The following is a 20,981-nucleotide window of genomic DNA, read 5'->3' as shown; positions in this document are numbered from 1 at the left end:
GCCCCACAGATTTCTAATTTTTCGCGCAGAAAGAGCTTCTGACAAAATATTGCTGCAGTTCTGCCTTTTGCCCACCAGAGGGCGCTGTGGCGACAGAACAAAGTTGCAGCTCCCCACCAGCGAGGGAAGAGAGAGAGCTGCCTTCGCAGCGCTTGTCACGCCAGGTTAGGAGATGGGGCTGTGTGAGTGAGGTGTCAGACAGGGGCTCATAAGGGCTAGTGGGGGAGGACTGGGGCAGGGGCTGAATGGAAGTTGAGGCACAGGGTGAGGGAGGTGCAGACACACATGGGGACAAGGGGAGGTGGGGCAGAGCTGCATAGGGACAGGGAGTGGCTGGGTGAGGGCACAGAGACTCACGGGGACAGGGGTGGATGTGCCTGACTGAATGGGAGAGGCTAGGGGTCAGCCAGGGTCTGCATGGGGGAAGCTCCTTAACAATCCCTCCCTGCCTCTCCCCCCAAAAAAACCCCTATTCCATACTTTTCCCACCATACCCAGGCTCCTTCCCAGCAATTTACCTCCCTCTCCCTCAACTCCTCTGTTATCCCTGACTCCCCCAAGCCTTTGCTCTGCTTCTGAGGGGTGTGGGAAATATGGTTCTGTGTTGTAGTTTAAATGAATTATTACTCAGAGTTCTGTATTAATATGCCTAGTAAGGAATCTGTTTGTCAAAAAACATTTCCTGAGTCTTTTTTTGTTGTCTGTATTGTTACAGACATACTTGTTGACAGGTAGTATTTTGAAATAAATGACCAAAAATAATTGAAACTCGTGTGATTATATTATTTTGACAAAATATGCAGAATTTTGCAGAATTTTAAAATATTGTGCGTAGAATTTTTAACTTTTTGGCGCAGAATTCTACCAGGAGTAGAACAAGGAACGCGGGCCAGACCTATAGAATGGGAGTCTGTATGCTGGAAAGAATTTAGGGGTCATAGTAGAGAAAATCAACGTAAGCTCCCAGTGCGATGCAGTGGCAAAAACTGCTAATGTGATCTTTGTATATATAAACAGGGTGTAGGAGTTGGGAGGTGATTTTATATCTTCATGCAGCATTGGTGAAACTGATATTGAGATAATGCATAAAGTTCTGGTGTCCGCATTTTAAAAAGAAGCTGAAAAACTGGGGAGACATGCAGAAAAGAGACACAAAATTGATTTAAGGGCTGGAGAAAATGCCATATAGTGAGAGTCTTAAAGAGCTCAATCTGTTTAGTTTATCAAAAAAAGGTTGAGAAGTGACCAAGGGAAGTGGTGGATTCTCCAAATCATCTAATCAAGTCTGGCTACTTTTCTAGAAGATATGCTTTAGCCAAACAAGTTATTGTGTTCAGTGCAGGGGTTACTGGGTGAAATTAAGAACCTGTGTTACACGGTAGTCAGACTATATGATCTGATGGTCCCCTCTGGCCTTGAACTCTATGAATTTATGAATCCTCTTCACAAGGCTCTGTTAAAACTCTCTCCTGTAAGTATCTACTTCATATCTGTCTAAACCTCCAGTATAATACAAATGACAAATACTGCCAAAACTCAAAATGTTTCACTGTCCATGATGATATGACACAGAAAGCAGCAACAGTCTTGTAGTAATAAAATTAGTGCCAGGTTATTTCAGACTTCTAAAATATGTTCTATAACTGTGTTACCGAATACAAAATTTCTTCATTTATTCCAGACGTTCGGAAGTTTACTGTTAAAAAACACTGTATGATGGATAAAAGTCACATTATTGTTTTTTCTTCAGTATTTCTTCTACATGTTTAAACACACCAGGATCTTCAATGGTTGGAGTTATCTGAGGGAAGAACATACATAAACATATGATAGAGAATTGCCAAATACCACATACAGTAAAGGAGAAATTGGTTCAATATCTCCTCTAATGCTAATTTTTCTAAAGTAATCAAGAAGAAAGCATTTATAAAGATTCTGAAGATAAAATATACCAGGCAAAAATAAAATGACATTACAATATCAGATATTGTGAACCAATAGCAAAATATATAAAAGAACCAAAAGATTAAGTCACTTCTGCTGATGTGCTAGCGTCCCTTGTTAGAATAAAGAGCACCTATAGCTTACCTGATATGGTTTGCCATTGACAAGAGCAGAAAGAGCAGAACGTGGTATTTTGCCAGAACGTGTCTTTGGTATCTGTTTCACAAACACTGCCTTTCGGAAAGCTGCCACTGGGCCAATGCTTTCTCGAACACGCTTAACAATTTCTTCCAAAACTATCTCCTCCTCTGTCTTTATACCTGGTGAGGAATTTCAGATGCTGTAACTACTTTACAACATTATACAAATCTTAGTGACACAAGACACGAGTCGATGAACAGTAATGAGCTCTCACCATTTCTTAATACACATAGTGCTAATGGGACAAGACCTTTTAAGGCATCCTCTTGGCCAACAACAGCACAATCAGCCACAGCTCCATGGGAAAGAACAGACTGAGGGAGAAAACAAAACAAAACAAAAATTAAACAGCTGAGTATATATTCTACTGTAATTAATATGCAGGTAGCATAGACAATCTAGTGTTTGGATGGAAATAAGAACAATCCCTAGGTAACACAACATACAATTGAAAAGGTAATAAAAATGTCATCTTTACAGCAATATTAAAATGACAATGTCACATTTTAACACGTTTCACAGGTTCTTAGCTGGAAAATGTTATGTTAATACAATATTATGATCCATGTTTCACACAGTTATGCAGGAAGGAAAGAGCAAGTGAGTGCTGGTACATTCTTGAATATCTGATCTATCACAATTCAGATATGTAATCTTTCCAATCGTACAGAAAGCAGGGACTTGGAACTAAAGAGCCTCTTCAACCATAACTAGAGACTACAACTCTATAATGAAACACAAACTGCAGTATGTTAATAAGCGTAACCCCTTTGGGGTTTAGAGAGAGCATGGCCCTTTTAAATATTTTTCCTGAGGGGGGAAGTGCTGATTGTTTCAGAAGGAGGAAGTGCTATTGGTGGGAGGGGGAGCAGAGAGAAGGGAAGAGAGCCACGGGGGGTGTGTGTCTGGAGCTCCCTACAGAAGGGCTGCAGCAAGCAGGCCCCTCAAAGAGTGAAGCAGTCAAGAACCTGCCTGAAGCCTGGGAGGGACAGAGCGGCTGATCAGGGACAACCCAGGACAGGAGCCAGGAGGAGCACTGTGCCGGGGAGGAATCACCCAAGAAGAACAAACCGGAGCTGGACCCAGTATCACTGCTGTGCAGAGCTGCAGGGGGCTGTGAGTGCCTTTGCATTGGGAATAATGAGGGAGGCTGTTAGCTAGTTAAGTGGGGAGGTTGTCACTCTGCGTGGGTTTGCAGAGAGCGGCAGAAGAGGGTACCGGAGGGGTTTGTTGGGGCCGAAGATGACCAGGAGCACCCAAGACTCACCACTGGACTGGAGCTTTGCCAAGGACTCCTGAACTCTGTGTGCAGACACATTGCTCGGTGTCTGCCCTTCCAGACTGTGCTACCACTGGGCCTGTGGGGCCTTGAGTTGAATGCAATCCTGTTTTACCCTCCCCCTATATTTCCCCGTTGTTTTTTTCCTTTCATCCCTCTGTAAATAAACATTTCCCTTTCCTATATTCATTGTACTTTTCCGGTGTGTGTTTACTCGGGGGGGGGAGGGGGGGTTGAAACAAGTGCCCCTGGGGTGGAAGGAACTTTCCCTGCTGCGTTCCTGCGCACTTCTGTTGGACAGAGCTACCTGCAGAGCAGATTCCACTTGACCACGAGGGCGCTAACATTACATAAGTAATTTATCTGAAATTTTACTTTTTGCCAATCCAAACCAGCAACAATAAAACAAGTTATTACTGCTTCACATTTATCTGTCAAGTTGAAGTATCAAATTAACATTTACAAAAATGTGTCTCCTTCCCTCCTAGTCACATCTCCTGCTCAGGGAACTTTCCTAACTGTACAAAAGAAAACATCATAATGGCCTGTATAATCTCCCCACTATTCATTGGTGACCTTTTAAAGAGGAAAAAGGGAGATTGAAATTGAGGAGAAGAGTCCTCATTGGTGGATCACCATCAGAGAAAAATTAATCTGCTATCTTTAGGGACTTTTAGGTGGATGAAGAGTGTTGGCGGGTGTACTAGGTGCTGTGCGAACATATATGAAGGCAAAATTCCTGCCTCAAAAAGCCTGCATGGAGCAACACTATGGAGTGCTGTAAGAACTTACTAATGAGTACAAACCTGCACATGAATGTTGCAGCTGAAGGAAGCTAAAATGAATGAATGCACAGACCTTCATCTACTATCTTTCAGATATCTCTGAGAGTCCTCTCCATTTCCTCTCAAAATGTAGTCAAAACCCAGGTAAAATGAGACCTCAGTTTGCCTGGGCAAGAAACACTTCAGCTTTTCAAAATAGATATCCTGACTATATCCCCTGAAGTACTCTGTTTTGCTCTTCATATATACCTATGGGTCCAGGTGTCCAAAATGATTATAAAAACTATAGGATATGCATCCTTGATTTCCCTCCTAAGAAACTCTTTGGATCCACTGGTATGAGTGGTCCAACTCTTAATCAAACTTTCCTGTAGGAATTATATTAGTGATAATATCCATTAATGCTTTCCTCATTGGCTGATAAAATAGTATGCAAAATGTACACAAAATTCACCATGAGTTAACATTGTCCCAAGCCACTGTTTTTTTACAAAGAGTTAAGCAACAAGGCCAAAGGATAAACCATTAGCATGAGCCAACGCTTCTTTAAAGAAATAGCCTATTGCAAAAACAAAGATTCGCTCCCACACTAATGACAGACAGTAATCTAAATCCAATAATACATGCCTCAGATTGCAGGGCAGCTGTCATAAAGTATGTGAAACCTCCTCACACAAACACACTGAACATTCCTTTGCTTCCTAGTTTGTATGTTCAATTGACACTATTTTTGCAGCACACATGTACATGATATCAACATGCTGAAGCTTTCTATACGTTTAAGGTAGCAGTGATTATATATACATATTTTGCCTTAACTGGCACAGCATTAAGATAAATATCCTGTTATTTATGGAATTAAGTTATTTGCAATAATATGAAAAGCAGAGTGCAGAGAAGATACGAGTTTCAGTTTTTAAATAAACTCAAGCCATTTTCACACGCACAAGGTACCATGTAATATTTTGTTATTGTAACTTTATCTGTTAAACTTTCAAAACTTCTACTGTTTGGTTCTTTATCAGGGAAGAAATTCTTTGCAGGCTAACAAATTGCTCTGCTCTGTAACATTTATGTGGTCTGAACAATCCACAGGAGTCCATATATCTGGAATAGAGCCAGTTGAGCGCCCCAACCCTTTGTGGATGCATTGGTCACTATCATCTGAATGGGAAATATTGGAGTGAAAGGCACCCCCAACAGACATTGCTTGGTTCTAGCCATCAATGAAGGGGTGATCATTCTGTGGATGTTTGGATAGTAAACTGACCTGATCCAGGACTGAAGAGGTCTCATCCTCAGTCTGGCAAAGGGTGTGATATGAGTACTTGAGACCAATCTCAGGCTTGAAAATAAATATGAGAGATAAATTCTGGAACTTCTCCTGAGGCAGGTATGTATGCCTAGGAATTGTATGGGCCGAGATTGAGCCTGAGATTGAACTTTAGAACCAAGTTTGAGAACAGATGTAGATTCCATCTTACTGAGTCTGAGACCTGTTGAGTTGATCTTCCCTGATTAACTAATTGTGAAGAGACAGGTAAACATAAAACCCTCGATGATGAAGATGGGCGGATACAAACAATAGACATTTTGTAAACACTTGGAGTGCAGTTGAGAGACTGAACGGAAAGACCTGGAATTGATGATGATCGCCTAGTACTTGGAAATGAAAACATTTCTTGTGCAAAGGATGTATTGCACTGAACCGAGTGTACTGAACCAATCAAGTATACTGAACCAATCCATGGGATATAAAGAAGGTATGATGGATGCCAGAGTCAGAATTTTGTATTGGTGATGACAATGTTGAGGAGCCTAAGGTCTACTATGGAGTACCTGGTCTAGTATACTTTTTTGATATAAGAAAGTATGGGGAATAAAATCTCTTTCCCTCAAAGGCTAAGGGAACCAGCATCATTTCCACTAACTCCAGTAGTGACAGTTTTTCCTGATGCATGAGAATGGTGCATGAGAGGGAATATGGTATGGAATTGGAGGGTGTATCCTGTCTGGATGACCCAAAAGCGCAATGTTATTGAAGTCCAAGCACTCTTGAAAAAAGAAAGGCAGGTCCCAAAAGGGGGAAGGGAAGGGTACCAATCCACATAGTCTAGTGCAGTAACCTCCACTGAAGTATCAAAACTGTTGCTTCTGAGAATGAGATGGTTGAGTAGAAAATGAAGAGGACAGTCTTCTCTTTTGGAATCTCTGACTCTTTTTAAACTGATCTTGCTGCTTCTGATAATAAAATTAGGATAAAACAAAATACATGGTTGAGATCTCTGCCTTGAAGAAAACCATGACTGCAATTTTGTCCCATTGTATATAACTGTATTTGGCTAGCATAGCTATGTAGTTTGCAATCCTGACCTGAAGAGATACCACTGAATAATCCTTACAACCAAACAGATCCAATTTCTTTGCCTCTTTTTCTCATGGGATGGCCTTCATTAGCTGCAGTGACTACTAGAGATGATGGTGCCAAGTGACATAATATCTTTTATTGGACCAACTTTTGTTGGTGAAAAGTACAAGCTTTTGAACAACACACAGCTCTTCTTCAGGTCTGGGGAAGGAAACAGAGATGATGGCAGCAGATGCGAATAAAAATACTCTAACCCTTTAAGGAGACCTTAATACTTTTGTTCTATTCTCTTTCAGGTTGCTGAGATGCTGGAGTAGTCTATAATTCCTTTTGCAGGTTCAAGAATTCCCTCATTAAAAGGAAGGGCTATTCTTCCCTGACTGTTGGGTTACAAAATGTCAAATTGCCATTAAAGGAAGTCTTTGTCTATCATTTAATAGCACCCCCTGAAGATTCCTTTGCCTGCTCAGTCAGCTGCTTTTTGTATATATCAAGGAAAATACAAGTAAGTGAGTAAAGAATAGAATATAACACATAAATGGAGACAACCACTAGAAAAGTGAACACACACAAAAGGAAAAGGAAAAATCTTAATCAATTAAACCCTCGGGAGTGGGATATAAAAATAAATTCAAAGCAGAGAAAAAAATCATGAAAAATTCAGTGCACCTCAGGGAAACATAACACACTGATACAACTTAGGGAAACCATACAAAAACAGTTGTAACCCTGAACTTGACATTATGGTCCCATCTCCTGCCGTTAGGTTCAAAGTAAATAGTTACCTTCCTTAAGTCCTCAGCCTCCCATTTTTTGCCTATGGACTAAGCCCTTCTAAAGCCACTACTCCCAGTGCAGTCTTTCAGGCCCTTGGACCAGATATCCTCCATGGAGTTCAAAAAGTTTATAGATAATTCTGAAGAAGAGTGAAGGGGGTTCCATATTCATAAGTACCAGATAAGAGCTTTAAAAATTAGTAGAAAGTTTTAAAAAAATATAATAAAATGTTAAAAAGCATGCAAAATAGAAATATAGAAAATAGAAACAGCGACAAGTCATTCAAAAGCTGTAAAAATAAGAAACAAGAAAAAACATAAAAAAAAGAGGCAATGTTTCTAGAATGGTAGTTACTGAAACAGGATGCATTCCTGTTTTCTACAGCAGCAGCAGCAGCAAGACAGTCAGGAGGGCATTAGTCATGCTAAATCCCTTTAATATTAATCCCTTGCTTCAGAGAAAAGGTGAGCAACTCCAGCTGAAAGAGACACACACACACTGAGCACAAGATGGAAGCTGAAATTAACACAAATACGTAACAACTATTAATTGAGCAACAGGATAAATGGTAACTTCTGTAGTTTCACAGGGCCCTGATGATACTTATAGAAAACCTTGGTGAAATAAACAACTCTTATTGGAACATGATGAAGTTGAGATTTATAGTCAAAATCTGAGGAAAAACTTGCTCAACTACATGTAGCTATAATGGAAAGGGAGATAAATATTCATACTCGACAAGGTGACTGTCATTTAATTAAAGGAAGATTCACTGAGCTTCTAATTCTGTATTTACTGATCTTACTGAAAAGTTAATTGTGTTGTTGTTAATGTTTTCTCATTTAAATAGCAGTTTGCTCTGTAAACTAACTACAATCTAGCTTTTTTTAGCTTGGTTTAAAAGGTGAATTGAAAAACTAAGCATTTTCTTGTGATTAAGTGTATATTGTTTTCAGGGGAACAAAATTACAAAACAGTAGGGAAGACGACAGAAAAACAAGAGACTGAAATTAAAGAAAAGAAGAAAGCTCACATGGTACACAGAGATAAAGTAGTACAATATTAAACTTCGGGTAATTCACAACACCAGCCATTTTATCAGCTTCAGATCCAGTCTGAAAGATAAGGAACAACGCCTGAATAATTTGTTTAATGATACAAAAGTAAAAGACCAGTGGTGAGATTCTGTGTTGCGTACCTTCAAGCCATCTTTCTGCCCTGCTAACCCTGGGTTGCTCTAGGGGCCGGTGTGGTCCCTTGAATAACTTAATATTGTAGGGCAGCCTAAATTAGCAGAATCCCTGAAGTGCCATGCTGTTGCTGTTCCCCCCATTGCCCCTGGTTTAGACATGCCCCTTATGCCAGGGGCTGGAGGCATGGGTCTCATACGGCCGCATAAATTACCTTGTGTAAAGTCCATATTGGGAGGTGGGGGAGATGATTTGATCCTCCCCACATAGATCTGCTGTTGTGACAGCCTGTCAACCTGGGCTCTGAGCATAAGCTTTCGTGGACTACAGCCCACTTCATCGGATGCATAGAATGGAATGAGTGAGGAGATATATATACATACAGAGAACATGAAAAGGTGGGAGTTCCCCTACCAACTCTAAGAGGCTAATTAATTAAGATGAGCTATTGTCAGCAGGAAAAAAAAAACTTTTGTAGTGATAATCAATTATAATCAAGATAGCCCATTTAAGGCAGTTTGACAAGAAGGTGTGAGGATACTTAACATGGGGAAATAGATTCAATGTGTGTAATGGCTCAGCCATTCCCAGTCTTTATTTAAGCCTAAATTGATAGTATCTAGTTTGCATATTAATTCAAGTTCAGCAGTTTCTCGTTGGAGTCTGTTTTTGAAGCTTTTCTGTTGCAAAATTGCCACCTTTAAATCTGTTACTGAGTGACCAGAGAGGTTGAAGTGTTCTCCTACTGGTTTTTGAATGTTATGATTCCTGATGTCAGATTTGTGTCCATTTATTCTTTGGCGTAGAGACTGGGCTATCCTGATTATCACTACAAAAGTTTTTTTTCTCCTGCTGAGAGTAGCTCATCTTAATTAATTAGCCTCTTAGAGTTGGTAGGGGAACTCCCACTTTTTCATGTTCTCTGTATGTATACATATCTCCTCACTATATGTTCCATTCTATGCATCCGATGAAGTGGGCTGTGGCCCACGAAAGCTTATGCTCAAATAAATGTGTTGGTCTCTAAGGTGCCATAAGTACTCCTGTTCTTTTTGTGGATACAGACTAACACGGCTGCTACTCTGAAACCTGGGCTCTGAGACTCACTTCCACAGGCTCCCACTCAATGTGTAGACGTACCTTGTGATGCCAGCTTTTTTGTACCCATTTTCACTGTTAAGTTTGTGCTCACCTCCTCAATTGCACCTGCAGAAATTCTATGACCTGCAACATTGATCACGTCATCAACTCGAGACATGACATATAAGTAGCCATCTTCGTCCATGTACCCAGCATCCATGGTATCATAGTATCCCTGAAAATAAAACCACAAGAAATAAATTGGTATTAATGCTAAGGTCATCAGCAATGTTCTACCAGCAAAATGGATGAGTGACTCACTCAAAATGAAAAAAGTTACTGGCCTGTTTAATATAGTCATCTCCCACCTAAAGTTTATGTGTTAAAAATTATCAAAATATTTACCTTCATGGTGCAAAATAGGATCACATCAACTTTAAAGGTGAAAAATCTTTATCAACTCTGCAGTTCCTTCTTTTCCCAATTATTATTTTTTCATTACAAGGATTTTATTCTGGAACACTTTATTCACTGTTCTTATTTCATAATACAGCTTGGGTTCCCCTCCCCGAGTGAACTCGGTGGGGTCAGCAGGAACAGTATATGCCCCACAAGTCCACTCACACCTTTTCCAGCCTGTTCACTGCTCCCTCAGAACCCCTGGAAGATGGGGCTCCCCTGAGTCCAGAGGAAGAGTGGGGGTTGTCTCTAAAGGATGGGGCAGCAAAATTGAACTCAAATTCTCATGATATTCCTGTTTCTTTTGGGAATATCTTGACCCAGAAGCATGATAGCAACACCTTGCCAGACCACAAAATGACAACTTGTCCACACATAAATCTGTTCCCTCAGCTATTTCCACCCTTGAACCAAATCTTCCTCCTTGGTCATGCATAGAAACACACACACACACACACACTTCTGCGTAGGGAGGAGATCAGCTTAGGTACAATCTCTTCCATGTGTGGATCTGATGGGGAAAGCGTAATTTATTCATCTATGAACTGATTCCCTTCCCTAGTCATGCTCCCCTCCTGCATATGTTACCCCACACAGAAGACAAACTGTATATTTTAGATTTTCTTTAAAAGAGAGTGACTACATTCTAATATTCTGCACAATGAAAGGTTTAACTTTAAATGATTTTAATCTTACATAGAGATACATATCAAAGCTCTCTCATCAAAAGAAGAAATGACAAAATCCTAACTACTAAGATCATTCAATGCCATACCATTACTGGTAGTTTATATAGTTCCTTTTGCAATTCTTACAGGAAATTTTTGGAAATATAACTCCTTGAACGTTTCCTGATTTTTCCAGAGACCCGAGAAGGCTCCAGGAGGCAAAGGTAACCTTACATTAAAAAGGAAAATAGTGCAGTAGTTAGAATAATAAGATACAAACTTAAAAACTTCAATGATGCATAGTATAATAGATAATCACAATGTGATAGAACTGCATTCATATTGCACACTCAGGTAAGCATATGAGGATTATGCAATTGGATGACAGTTCCCTTAACACCTATATTGCTTAGTGACAGATGATTCTGAAAGTTATGTATTTCATAAACTATTGTTAAATCACATTCATATAGTTCTAAACTTGAAGATACAGCTAGCTGATACATTTTATAGAACACTAGGGCCTCCAACTTCTAGTAAAATAAAGTTTGCCCTAGTAAATGTGAAAAAAGTGCTATAAATATCTGTCGTCATCATTCAGTTTAAAACATTGCCCAAGATAAAGCCCCTGGCACAAATACATATAGTATCTTCTATATGGATACAGACATTTTACAATATATACAATACATACGTGTACACACACACACACACACACACATACGATCAGATCCTCAGTTTGTGTAAATTGACCCAGCACCACTGACTTCAACGTCATGAGGCTCTGGATCACAGAATTTTCAGGTGATTATAGTTATTTTAATTGTACAAAAATGAAGTGAAATTATGCGGATTAAACTGTAGGAATTATTGGGGGGAGGAAAATGGAAAGAGGTAAAAACCTATATTTTCAAAAATAAAATAATTTGGGTTTAATTCATAGAAGAAAACAGAAATGACAAAAGTTGAAATGCACCATGAGCTGAGTTTTCAACATGTGCTCCTTTCTGCCACTTTAGTCAGCATCTGAATGTGATGAAGATGAGAGAAGGAGTATTCCACATACATAATTCCTGTCAGATGGGAACAAGCTGCAAAGCTTCCTGGGCTGACAAGGAGAAATGGTGATTTTTTAAATTCCACAGAGTTGACTGTCGATAAAAAGTTCAAGGAAACTAGGTTTAACCCTAAAAAATATAAATTCGGGGGGAAAGGGGGGTGTTGAACTGGGATTCTATACAGGTTAACTCTGAAAGCAGGGTGGGGGAGAGAGAGTGCACAAGAGGGAAGAGAGAGAGTGTGCATGCATATATTAGATCAATTCAATTATGTGGCATAAAAGGTCTCCCTGGCATGAGTTTGGGATGGATGTATTACTCACAAGTAATACCTCATACATGGGATCTTCACTTTCACCCTGGCAGTCACCAAACACTGACAAACGCCACTATGATTCATAACACTATCCAAAGGACAATACCTCCAGCACTGAAACATTCCCAGTAGTGTAGCAGTGTTCATAGTGATAAATATAAACTGCATGTGGGATTTTAGCCCACAGGAAACAGTGTTAGTAGGTCAACCACATCTACACTACAGGCTTTACTTTTATCAGCACAAAAGGACAATTTCCTTTTTTCTATAGAAAGTATTAACAGAATAAGCCATGGCAAAATAATCTAAATCATCACTGTTCTTCCAAAGATGATGGGGGCCTCTCAGGGTCAGACTCAGCTATCCTCCACGTGATTCACTTTAAGAGGACCAGAAGGGTGTATTTGGCAACAGGATGTGGTCAGGGGTTCAGCTGATGGGACACTTCCCAGTAAAGTGTATGAGCATCCATGGGGTATCTAGCCACTCCCCACATTGCCCATTTTGGTGGGTTTATTGGATAGCTTCAGGTGCCCAAACAGAGTGGGAGTACTAGTTGCTTTGCAAAAGAGTAACCCCATTTTTGTGGACATATTGCTTGAAGAAACCCAGGAATGGATCAAGCCATGTGTTTGGAAATGTGAGAGCTTTAAAGAAAAAATTCTTGTTCAGATTCAAGAGAAACCACGAGAGAATGGTAATTACCATGTTTGTTGCCTGGTTGCTAACTGTATAAGAATTCAAGTTTTGCACCTTTAATTTATTTGTCTGAGATGTCCTTATGATAGAGAGAAAGGATACTACACATTGACAGTCATTAATGATTTCTCCAGAGTTGCATACAAACACTCCCAATTTAGTGATTAAATAGAAGAACCCATCATATTTCTAAAATAAGAACCTCATTTTGATGTTTTGTAAATATGATTTCTGAAAATTAAAACCAGAAGAAATATGTAACATATGACATCAGGGAATCCTGATTTCTTGATTGGTCAATAGCAGTAGATCAGTACTTTAGCGACTAAACTACCTCAGGCGTAGCACCAGGTCATTTGCATAAGTCTTGCTTAGAGTGCAAGAATTTCTAAAGAAATTAGTAATAATGTCAGGATTGTGTGTGGGGTTTTTTGTTTGTTGCTGGGAACTGCAGGGGGCCGTGCCTGTGGACGGTCAACATCAACAACATGTCTCGCGGCCTGCAATCAGATTACCCTGATGGGCCGCATGTTGCCCACTACTGGTGTAAAGAGTGACAGTAGCCAGGGAGACAGAAGTACTGGTAATTGCCTCTAAAAATAAACACAGAAGGCTTGTGACATTTACAGTCTACAGATACAAGGATTCTGGTTTCCCCCCAGCAGTGGAATTTTCGCTTGATTTTTCTTTGCTAATGTTCCTTATGAGAACAGACAACATTCTGTTTTGCTAATAATAATGGTTACACACATAAACATGCACATATATATATATGCATATTATATATAATCACAGAAAGGTCAGACTTTGTGTTAAAATATCGGTCTCCTCATCAGGCTGCCTTTGCTAATGGAAGCTGGAGGTCATTATAACAATCATTTCAAAATGAACCCTCAGTTAATTAACCTTCATGTCCAAAGATTTTAGCTCTCAGAAGAAGAAAAAGAGACAAGTTGCCTCATGCTAATTTCATAAAATCATAGAACTGGAAGGGACTTTGAAAGGTCATCTAGTCCAGTCCCCTGGACTCAAGGCAGAGCTAAGTATTATCTAGACCAGAGGTGGGCAAACTATGGCCCGCGGGCCACATCTGGCCTGCGGGACCGTACTGCCCGGTCCCTGAGCTCCTGGCCCGGGAGGCTAGCCCGCGGCCCCTCCCCCGTTGTTCCCCCTCCCCTGCAGCCTCAGCTCATTGCGCCACGGGAACAATGCTCTGGGCAGTGAGGCTGTGAGCTCCTGGGGTAATGCAGCTTCAGAGCCCAGCCTGACCCAGTGCTCTCTGCTGCACGGTGCGTGGCTGGCTCCAGCCGGGCGGCGCAGCTGGAGCACTGCCAGCCACCGGTGCTCCAGGCAGCACAGTAAGGGGGCAGGGAGTGGGGGAGGGGAGGTTGGATAGAGGGCAGGGGAGTTCAGGGGGTGGTCAGGGGCTGGGGGTGTGGATAGGGGTGAGGGTGGTCAGAGAGCCGGGAACAGGGGGGTTGAATGGGGTCGGGGGTTCCAGGGCGGTAAGGAGAAGGGGTGCTTGGATGGAGGAGGGGTCCGGGAGGGAGCAATCAGGAAGGAAAGGAGGGGTTGGATGGGGGGCAGTCAGAGGTGGGGTTCCGAGGGCAGTCAGGGGACAGGAAGAAGAGATGGTTGGATGGGGCAGGGGTCCTGGGGGGGCCATCAGGAAGGAAGAGGGGGGTTGGCTGGAGTAGCAGGGGGCAGTTAGGGGCACAGGCTCCAGGGGTGGTCAGAGGACAGAGAGCAGGAGGGGTGGATGGGGCAGGGGTCCTGGGGGGGCCATCAGGGGACAAGAAGCGGGGCGGGGTGGTGAATGGGGGCAGGGGCCACGCCATGCCTGGCTGTTTGGGGAGGCACAGCCTCCCCTAACCGGCCCTCCATACAATATCTGAAGCCCGATGCAGGCCTCAGGCCAAAAAGTTTGCCCGTCCCTGATCTAGACCATCCCTGACAGGTGTTTGTCCAGCCTGCTCTTAAAAATCCCCAATGATGGAGAGACCACCACCTCCCTAGGCAATTTATTCCAGTGCTTAACCACTCTGACAGTTAGGAAGTTTTTCTTAATGTCCAACCTAAATCGCCCTTACTGCAATTTAAGCCCGTTGCTTCTTGTCCTATCTTCAGAGGTTAAGAACAACAATTTTTCTCCCTCCTCCTTGTAACAAGCTTTTATGTACTTGAAAACTGTTATCATGTCCCCTCTCTGTCTTCTCTTCTCTAGACTAAACAAACTAATTTTTTCAATCTTAGGTCATGTTTTCTAGACCTTTAATCATTTTTGTTGCTCTTCTCTGGACTTTCTCCAGTTTGTCCACATCTTTGCTGAAATGTGGCATCCAGAACTGAACACAATACTCCAGTTGAGGTCTAATCAGCGCAGAGTAGAGCAGAATTACTTCTCGTGTCTTGCTTACAATACCCCTGCTAATACATCCCAGAATTATGTTTGCTTTTTTTTACAACAGTGTTACACTGTTGACTCATATTTAGCTTGTGATCCATTATGACCCCCAGATCCCTTTCCGCAGTACTCCTTCCTAGGCAGTCATTTCCCATTTTGTATGTGTGCAACTGATTGTTTCTTCCTAAGTGGAGTACTTTACATGTCCTTATTGAATTTCATCCTATTTACTTCAGACCATTTCTCCAGTTTGTCCATTTCGAATTGTAATCCTATCTTCCAAAGCACATGCAATCCCTCCCAGCTTGGTATCATCCACAAATTTTATAAGTGTATTCTCTATGCCATTATCTAAATCATTGATGAAAATATTGAACAGAACCGGACCAGAACTGATCCCTGCGGGACCCCACTTGTTATGCCCTTCCAGAATGACTGTGAACCATTGATAACTACTCTCTGGGAATGATTTTCCAACCATTTATGCACCCACCTTATAGTAGCTGCATCTAGGTTGTATTTCCCTAGTTTGTTTATGAGAAGGTCATGCGAGACGGTATCAAAAGCCTTATTAAAGTCAAGATATACCACAACTATTGCTTCCCCCCATCCACAAGACTTGTTACCCTGTCAAAGAAAGCTATCAGGTTAGTTTGACACGATTTGTTCTTGACAAATCCATGCTGACTGTTATTTATCACCTTATTATGTTCTAGGTGTTTGCAAATTGATTGTTTAATTATTTGCTCCATTATCTTTCCGGGTACAGAAGTTAAGCTGACTGGTCTGTAATTCCCGAGTTGCCCTTATTTCCCTTTTAATAGATGGGCACTCTATTTAACCTTTTCCAGTCTTCTGGAATGTCTCCCGCCTTCCATGACTTTTAAAAGATAATTGCTAATAGCTTAGATATCTTCTCAGTCAGCTCCTTGAGTATTCTAGGATGCATTTCATCAGGCCGTGGTGATTTGAAGACATCTAACTTGTCTAAGTAATTTTTGACTTGTTCTTTCCCTATTTTAGACTCTGATCCTACCTCATTTTCACTGGCATTCATTATTTTATACGTCCCATTGTCACCAACCTTCTCGGTGAAAACCAATACAAAGAAGTCATTAAGCACCTCTGCCATTTCCACATTTTCTGTTATTGTCTTTCCCCCTTCATTGAGTAACGGGCCTACTCTGTCCTTGATCTTCCTCTTGCTTCTAATGTATTTGTAGAATGTTTTCTTTTTTCCTTTTATTTCCCTAGCTAGTTTGATCTCGTTTTGTGCTTTGGCTTTTATAATTTTGTCCCTACATACTTGTGTTATTTGTTTATATTCATCCTTTGGTGTTTGACTGAGTTTCCACTTTTTGTAGGACTCTTTTTTGAATTTTAGATCATTGATGGTCTCCTGGTTAAGCCAGGGTGGTCTCTTGCCATACTTCCCATCTTTCCTACGCAGCGGGATAGTTTGCTCTTGTGCCCTTAATAATGTCTCTTTGAAAAACTGCCAACTTCCCCTCACTTCAATGCGGCTTAGTAGGTAGAGCACAAGAGTGGGACTCGTGAGATCTGGGTTGTATTTCCAGCTCTGATACAGGAATGCTGAGTGATCTTGGGCAAGTCATTTCCCCCCTCTGTGTCTCAGTTTCCCCATCTTTATAATGTGGATATTGATAGTGACCTTCTTTTGTAAAGCACTTTGAGACCTAAACATGAAAAGTGCTATTGTAAACACAGAAGGGTTCCTACAGTGTGAGTTTTGCAACTATACAGTAATTTTAATAATACTGGGCCTGATCTTGGGACAAGAACCTGTCAAACCTCAAAGTGATAAGTGGGAATCCTTAAGTAATCAATATAATTAATACATAATCTATATATCAGACTACAACAGGATGAAGAACAAGGAACAAACTGCTACATCCTTTTAAAAGGTGCAATAATACTCCACAGGCTAATGCATGGGAGAGAAAAGGCCATGACTATGCCTGTTCTCCCAATGCTTTAGGGTGCTATGTTCCTTATTAGCCCTGCTCTCTCCCAACAACATGGGTTGCCTTTCTGAAGTATCTTTATGGGATCTGTGGGAGGTCAGGGTGAGAAAAGGTCTCTTTTCCTCACCTTTCAGAAAGAACAGTCAAATTCTAGCCTTAAATGGAAAAAAAAATAGTAGTGTGTCAGCATTTCAGACTTTTTCTAGTACACAAAGGCTGTGCTGGAAACAGCAGCAAATGACTTGAGGATTTACATTTCCTAACAACCCCAGATTTTTAGTTTATTATTAGTAAAACCTGTTAAAAACTGCCAAGAAGATGTCATATTGCTAGAATTAAACTTGGAGAAAAATGCTGAGACTGCTGACCGTAATTTCTACAAATGTATTTCCACTCAGCAGCATCCAAGTTGCAACTTCACAAGTAAGTAGCGTAATGGTCATCATTCACCCTCTCCACTTCACTAATGTTTTTTCTTACATTTCCGTAGTTTCACCTAATAGAATATAATTTAAAAGGGACACTGTGTCCAAGTGGTTATATCAAAAGAAGAGGGGGAAAAAACAACCTACTTCACAAGAGGTCTCGTGTTGTTTCTTAAGGATTCTTGGTGTATAATTTATTTTCTGATTCTCCCCCCACCATACTATGAGGGAGTGGTGGAGTGTATAAGCCCCACAACAGGGAACAAAGAGTTAACGAGCAGCTCTGGGCCCAGATGCCCTGCCCAGCCATACCTGCTGGGCACGCTCACAATGGTGGCATAGCTCAAAAGGCAGCAGCCCAGCCCAGTCAGGCTGGAGAGAGCAAGGGAGCAGCCCCAGGCTTGTAGCTCCTGCAGAGAGGCCACAGGAGTTCCTCAGCAACCTGGACCAGACCCCACTGTTGAGCTGCTGAAGATCCCCCATGAAGACTGGGCAAAGCGGGGCCTGATTGAAGGAAAATAGCCTCCGATCACAGTCAGTGAGAAACCTCAGTGTAAGTTGATAAGCCAACCCCTGTGGTGACTTTGACAGAAGCCACGTAGGAAAGGACCCAGGAAACAGATTTGGTGGTGACCGCCCCCAGGGGGCATATCCGACCTGCTAGTCACAGGGCCCTGGTTGGAACCACGTGGAGCAGGGAGGTCCCGGGGTTACCCTACCACTGACCCTAAAGACTCTTGCCACCAGGTGATACAGCCACAGACTCTTGCCACTAAGCGATACAGCTGGACGCAGACCGTACCCCCCCCTGCCCGACAGAAGGCCATACTGCTACAATAGAGGATACTATACTGGTATTTTACCAGGAATTACAGAATACAAAAAGTATTCAGATTCCCCACCCCCGCCTTCTCCACCAACTCATCCAACTGCAGCAAAAGTCAAGATGGGGGTTGGGAGGACAGAATAAAAACCCACAATACAAATACCCTTAGAATCTTTAAAGCTCTTTAAAAAGGGAAACTTGTTAAGAAAGCTCACTTTTGGCTTTACCAAGGCTAGCAATGACACTTTAAATGGTCCCCTATAGTATAGGCCATTAATGACAAGAACCTAGAATAAAAGGTGATACAAGATACAGAAATAGCTATACATGAATGTATAACAAATAAATATAGTTCAGCTTAACTGCCACAAAGTCACCAAATTCACCAATGAGTACTCCTCCTCTACCACTTTTGGGACAAACAGTCAAGTGCTTCAAAATATTTTGCTGAGTGTTGGTATTTGGGGAAAAAAAACAGTTACTAACCTGTTCAGTAACTGTTGTTCTGGATGTACTGCACATGTCCAATCCAATCTTGATGTCTGTCTGCCCAGTGTACAGCCATTGGAAACTTTTCCCCTCAGTAGTACCCGTTGGGTAGCTTGAGCTCCTCCTGCTGGGACACACCACTGCATGCAGGTATAAAGGACAGAGCGGCCCCAGTTCCCCCTCAGTTTCATCTTGCCAGACCTCCGACACAGAGGGTTAGGAGGGCGGGTCATGATTGGAGAACAACTCACTCAACACTAGCATTGTCTCTCAAGTCCTGAGCAACACCACAACAGGAAGCAAATGGGTTGACTGAGAACTAGGTTGCCGATCTACAACTGTGGCTTTGGGCAGAATGCAGATAAGTAAATTGGCTGGCTGATAAGGAAAGATGATACCACCTCTGGGACAAACCTCAGATGAGGCTGCAAGTAAACCTTGTTCTTAAAGAAGATTGTATAAAGAGGCCTATCCATTAAGTCATGCAGATATTCTACTCTTCTGGCCAAGGTGATGGCAACCAAAACTGCCATCTTCATTCATAGATGTAGCCAAAGGCTCAAACAGGGGAACCCATAAGTCTTGAAGGCACTAAATTTAGATCGCTTGGAGAAGGTGGTCTTGCAACCAAGGATACAATTTGACTAGCCCTTTCAAAAACCCTGTGAACATGTTATTAGAGAAAACAGACCAATTATCCACTTTGGGCTGGAAAGCTTACTCCTGGAGGAGTTCTGTATCACTGCACAATGCAGAATTTGCACAGAAGTAATGTTCTGCACATAATTTCATTTTTTCCCCACAGAACTGGCACTGCAGAGCTGCTGCTAGGGACTGCTGGACCTGACAGAGCCCAGCTCCCCAAATCGCAATGCACCAATGCAAGAGGCGTACACAGGCTGCAGTTCCCAGCACGCCCTGAACAAAGGAGATGGCATGTGAGCCAGGGCTGCACAATAAGCAGAGTGCCCAGAACACAGGGTCAGGTGCCCCTCCGCCCCAGATTTCTGCCAGAGTTTGCTGGCCCTGCTTGGTCACATGGTGTGACCAGGCCCCATCCCTGAGCAACAGCTGCTGGAGCTGGAAAGCTGCACCCTCCAGGGAGAGGCAGAAGCAACAGGTGAAATCTGCAGGGAGGGGCCACTGCTTTCCAGGAGGGGAGACAGAAGGTAAGGGAGGGGGGCCTCCCAGAAGGGGGCGCAACTAGACCTGTTCCAGGAGGCGACCAAATCTTTACATTTTGCCTCCCCCATCAATAAATATGCGTCGTTTTTGCCCAGTAGGACAATAACAAATGCTGTGTGGAGTGGAGCCTGAAGCTGGGCTCTGGAGGGAGGGGGTGCGGGTGTCTGGCCCCACAGCTGAACTCTGGGGGGAAAAGGGGTGCAGGTGTCTGGGCTCGGGGGCCGTGTGCAGCCACCTCCAGCACCCCTCAACTGTACCCCTGCAACTCCCTCTTGCCTTGGCAGTATCCTCTATTTCGGAACTTGAAATATGGTAACCTATGTGGGCAGGGTGAAAAAAACAGAATTAACTAAAAGACTGGAGGGGCAGAGTTTTCCCCCAAGCTGTGCCGAGCTGGCACGTGTGACACACCCAGACTGAGGCGCCTGGTAAAAGCATAACCGAGAAACAGGAACTGGGTTGTCGTAAGGGTTTCTTTAACTTTCTACTCCTGGGGGAATCTTCTTTGTTGTCTGTATTGTACAGATATACTTGCGGACAGGTATTTTGAAATAAATGACCAAAATAATTGAAACTGGCATGATTATATTGTGTTATTTTGACAAATAAAATTTTCAGAATTTTGTAGCATTTTAAAATATTGTATGCAGAGTTTTTAATTTTTTTGGTGCTGAATTTTTTATTTTTTTAGCACAGAATTCCCCCAGGAGTAAATGCTGAAATAGCTGCCTGATATACCTTGACAGAGCTAGCGGTCAAACCTCAGTGTTTCAGGTACAATAAGTAATCTAGTAGCTGTTGAACCGAAAAAAAAGGAACGGTGATGCTGCCTGCCTGATCACA

General features: G+C 42.1%; 1 protein-coding gene across 1 annotated transcript in view; it reads right to left on the bottom strand.

Moving 5' to 3' along the window:
• Positions 1 to 740: 740 nt before the first annotated feature.
• The window catches only part of ACSS3 (acyl-CoA synthetase short chain family member 3), a 124,439-nt gene continuing 104,198 nt past the window's right edge, over positions 741 to 20,981 (bottom strand). Inside the window, exons 12-16 of the mRNA XM_034772167.1 lie at positions 10,899 to 10,980; positions 9,737 to 9,859; positions 2,360 to 2,459; positions 2,089 to 2,264; positions 741 to 1,801 (exon numbers count right to left, since the gene is read on the bottom strand). Coding sequence (XP_034628058.1) covers positions 1,733 to 1,801; positions 2,089 to 2,264; positions 2,360 to 2,459; positions 9,737 to 9,859; positions 10,899 to 10,980 — 550 coding nt within the window. The 3' untranslated portion in view covers positions 741 to 1,732. The remainder of the gene's footprint in view (positions 1,802 to 2,088; positions 2,265 to 2,359; positions 2,460 to 9,736; positions 9,860 to 10,898; positions 10,981 to 20,981) is intronic.

Source organism: Trachemys scripta, chromosome 1 (genome assembly GCF_013100865.1).
Source record: "Trachemys scripta elegans isolate TJP31775 chromosome 1, CAS_Tse_1.0, whole genome shotgun sequence".
NCBI lineage: Eukaryota > Metazoa > Chordata > Testudines > Emydidae > Trachemys > Trachemys scripta.
This window is presented reverse-complemented; position numbering and strand designations above follow the sequence as displayed.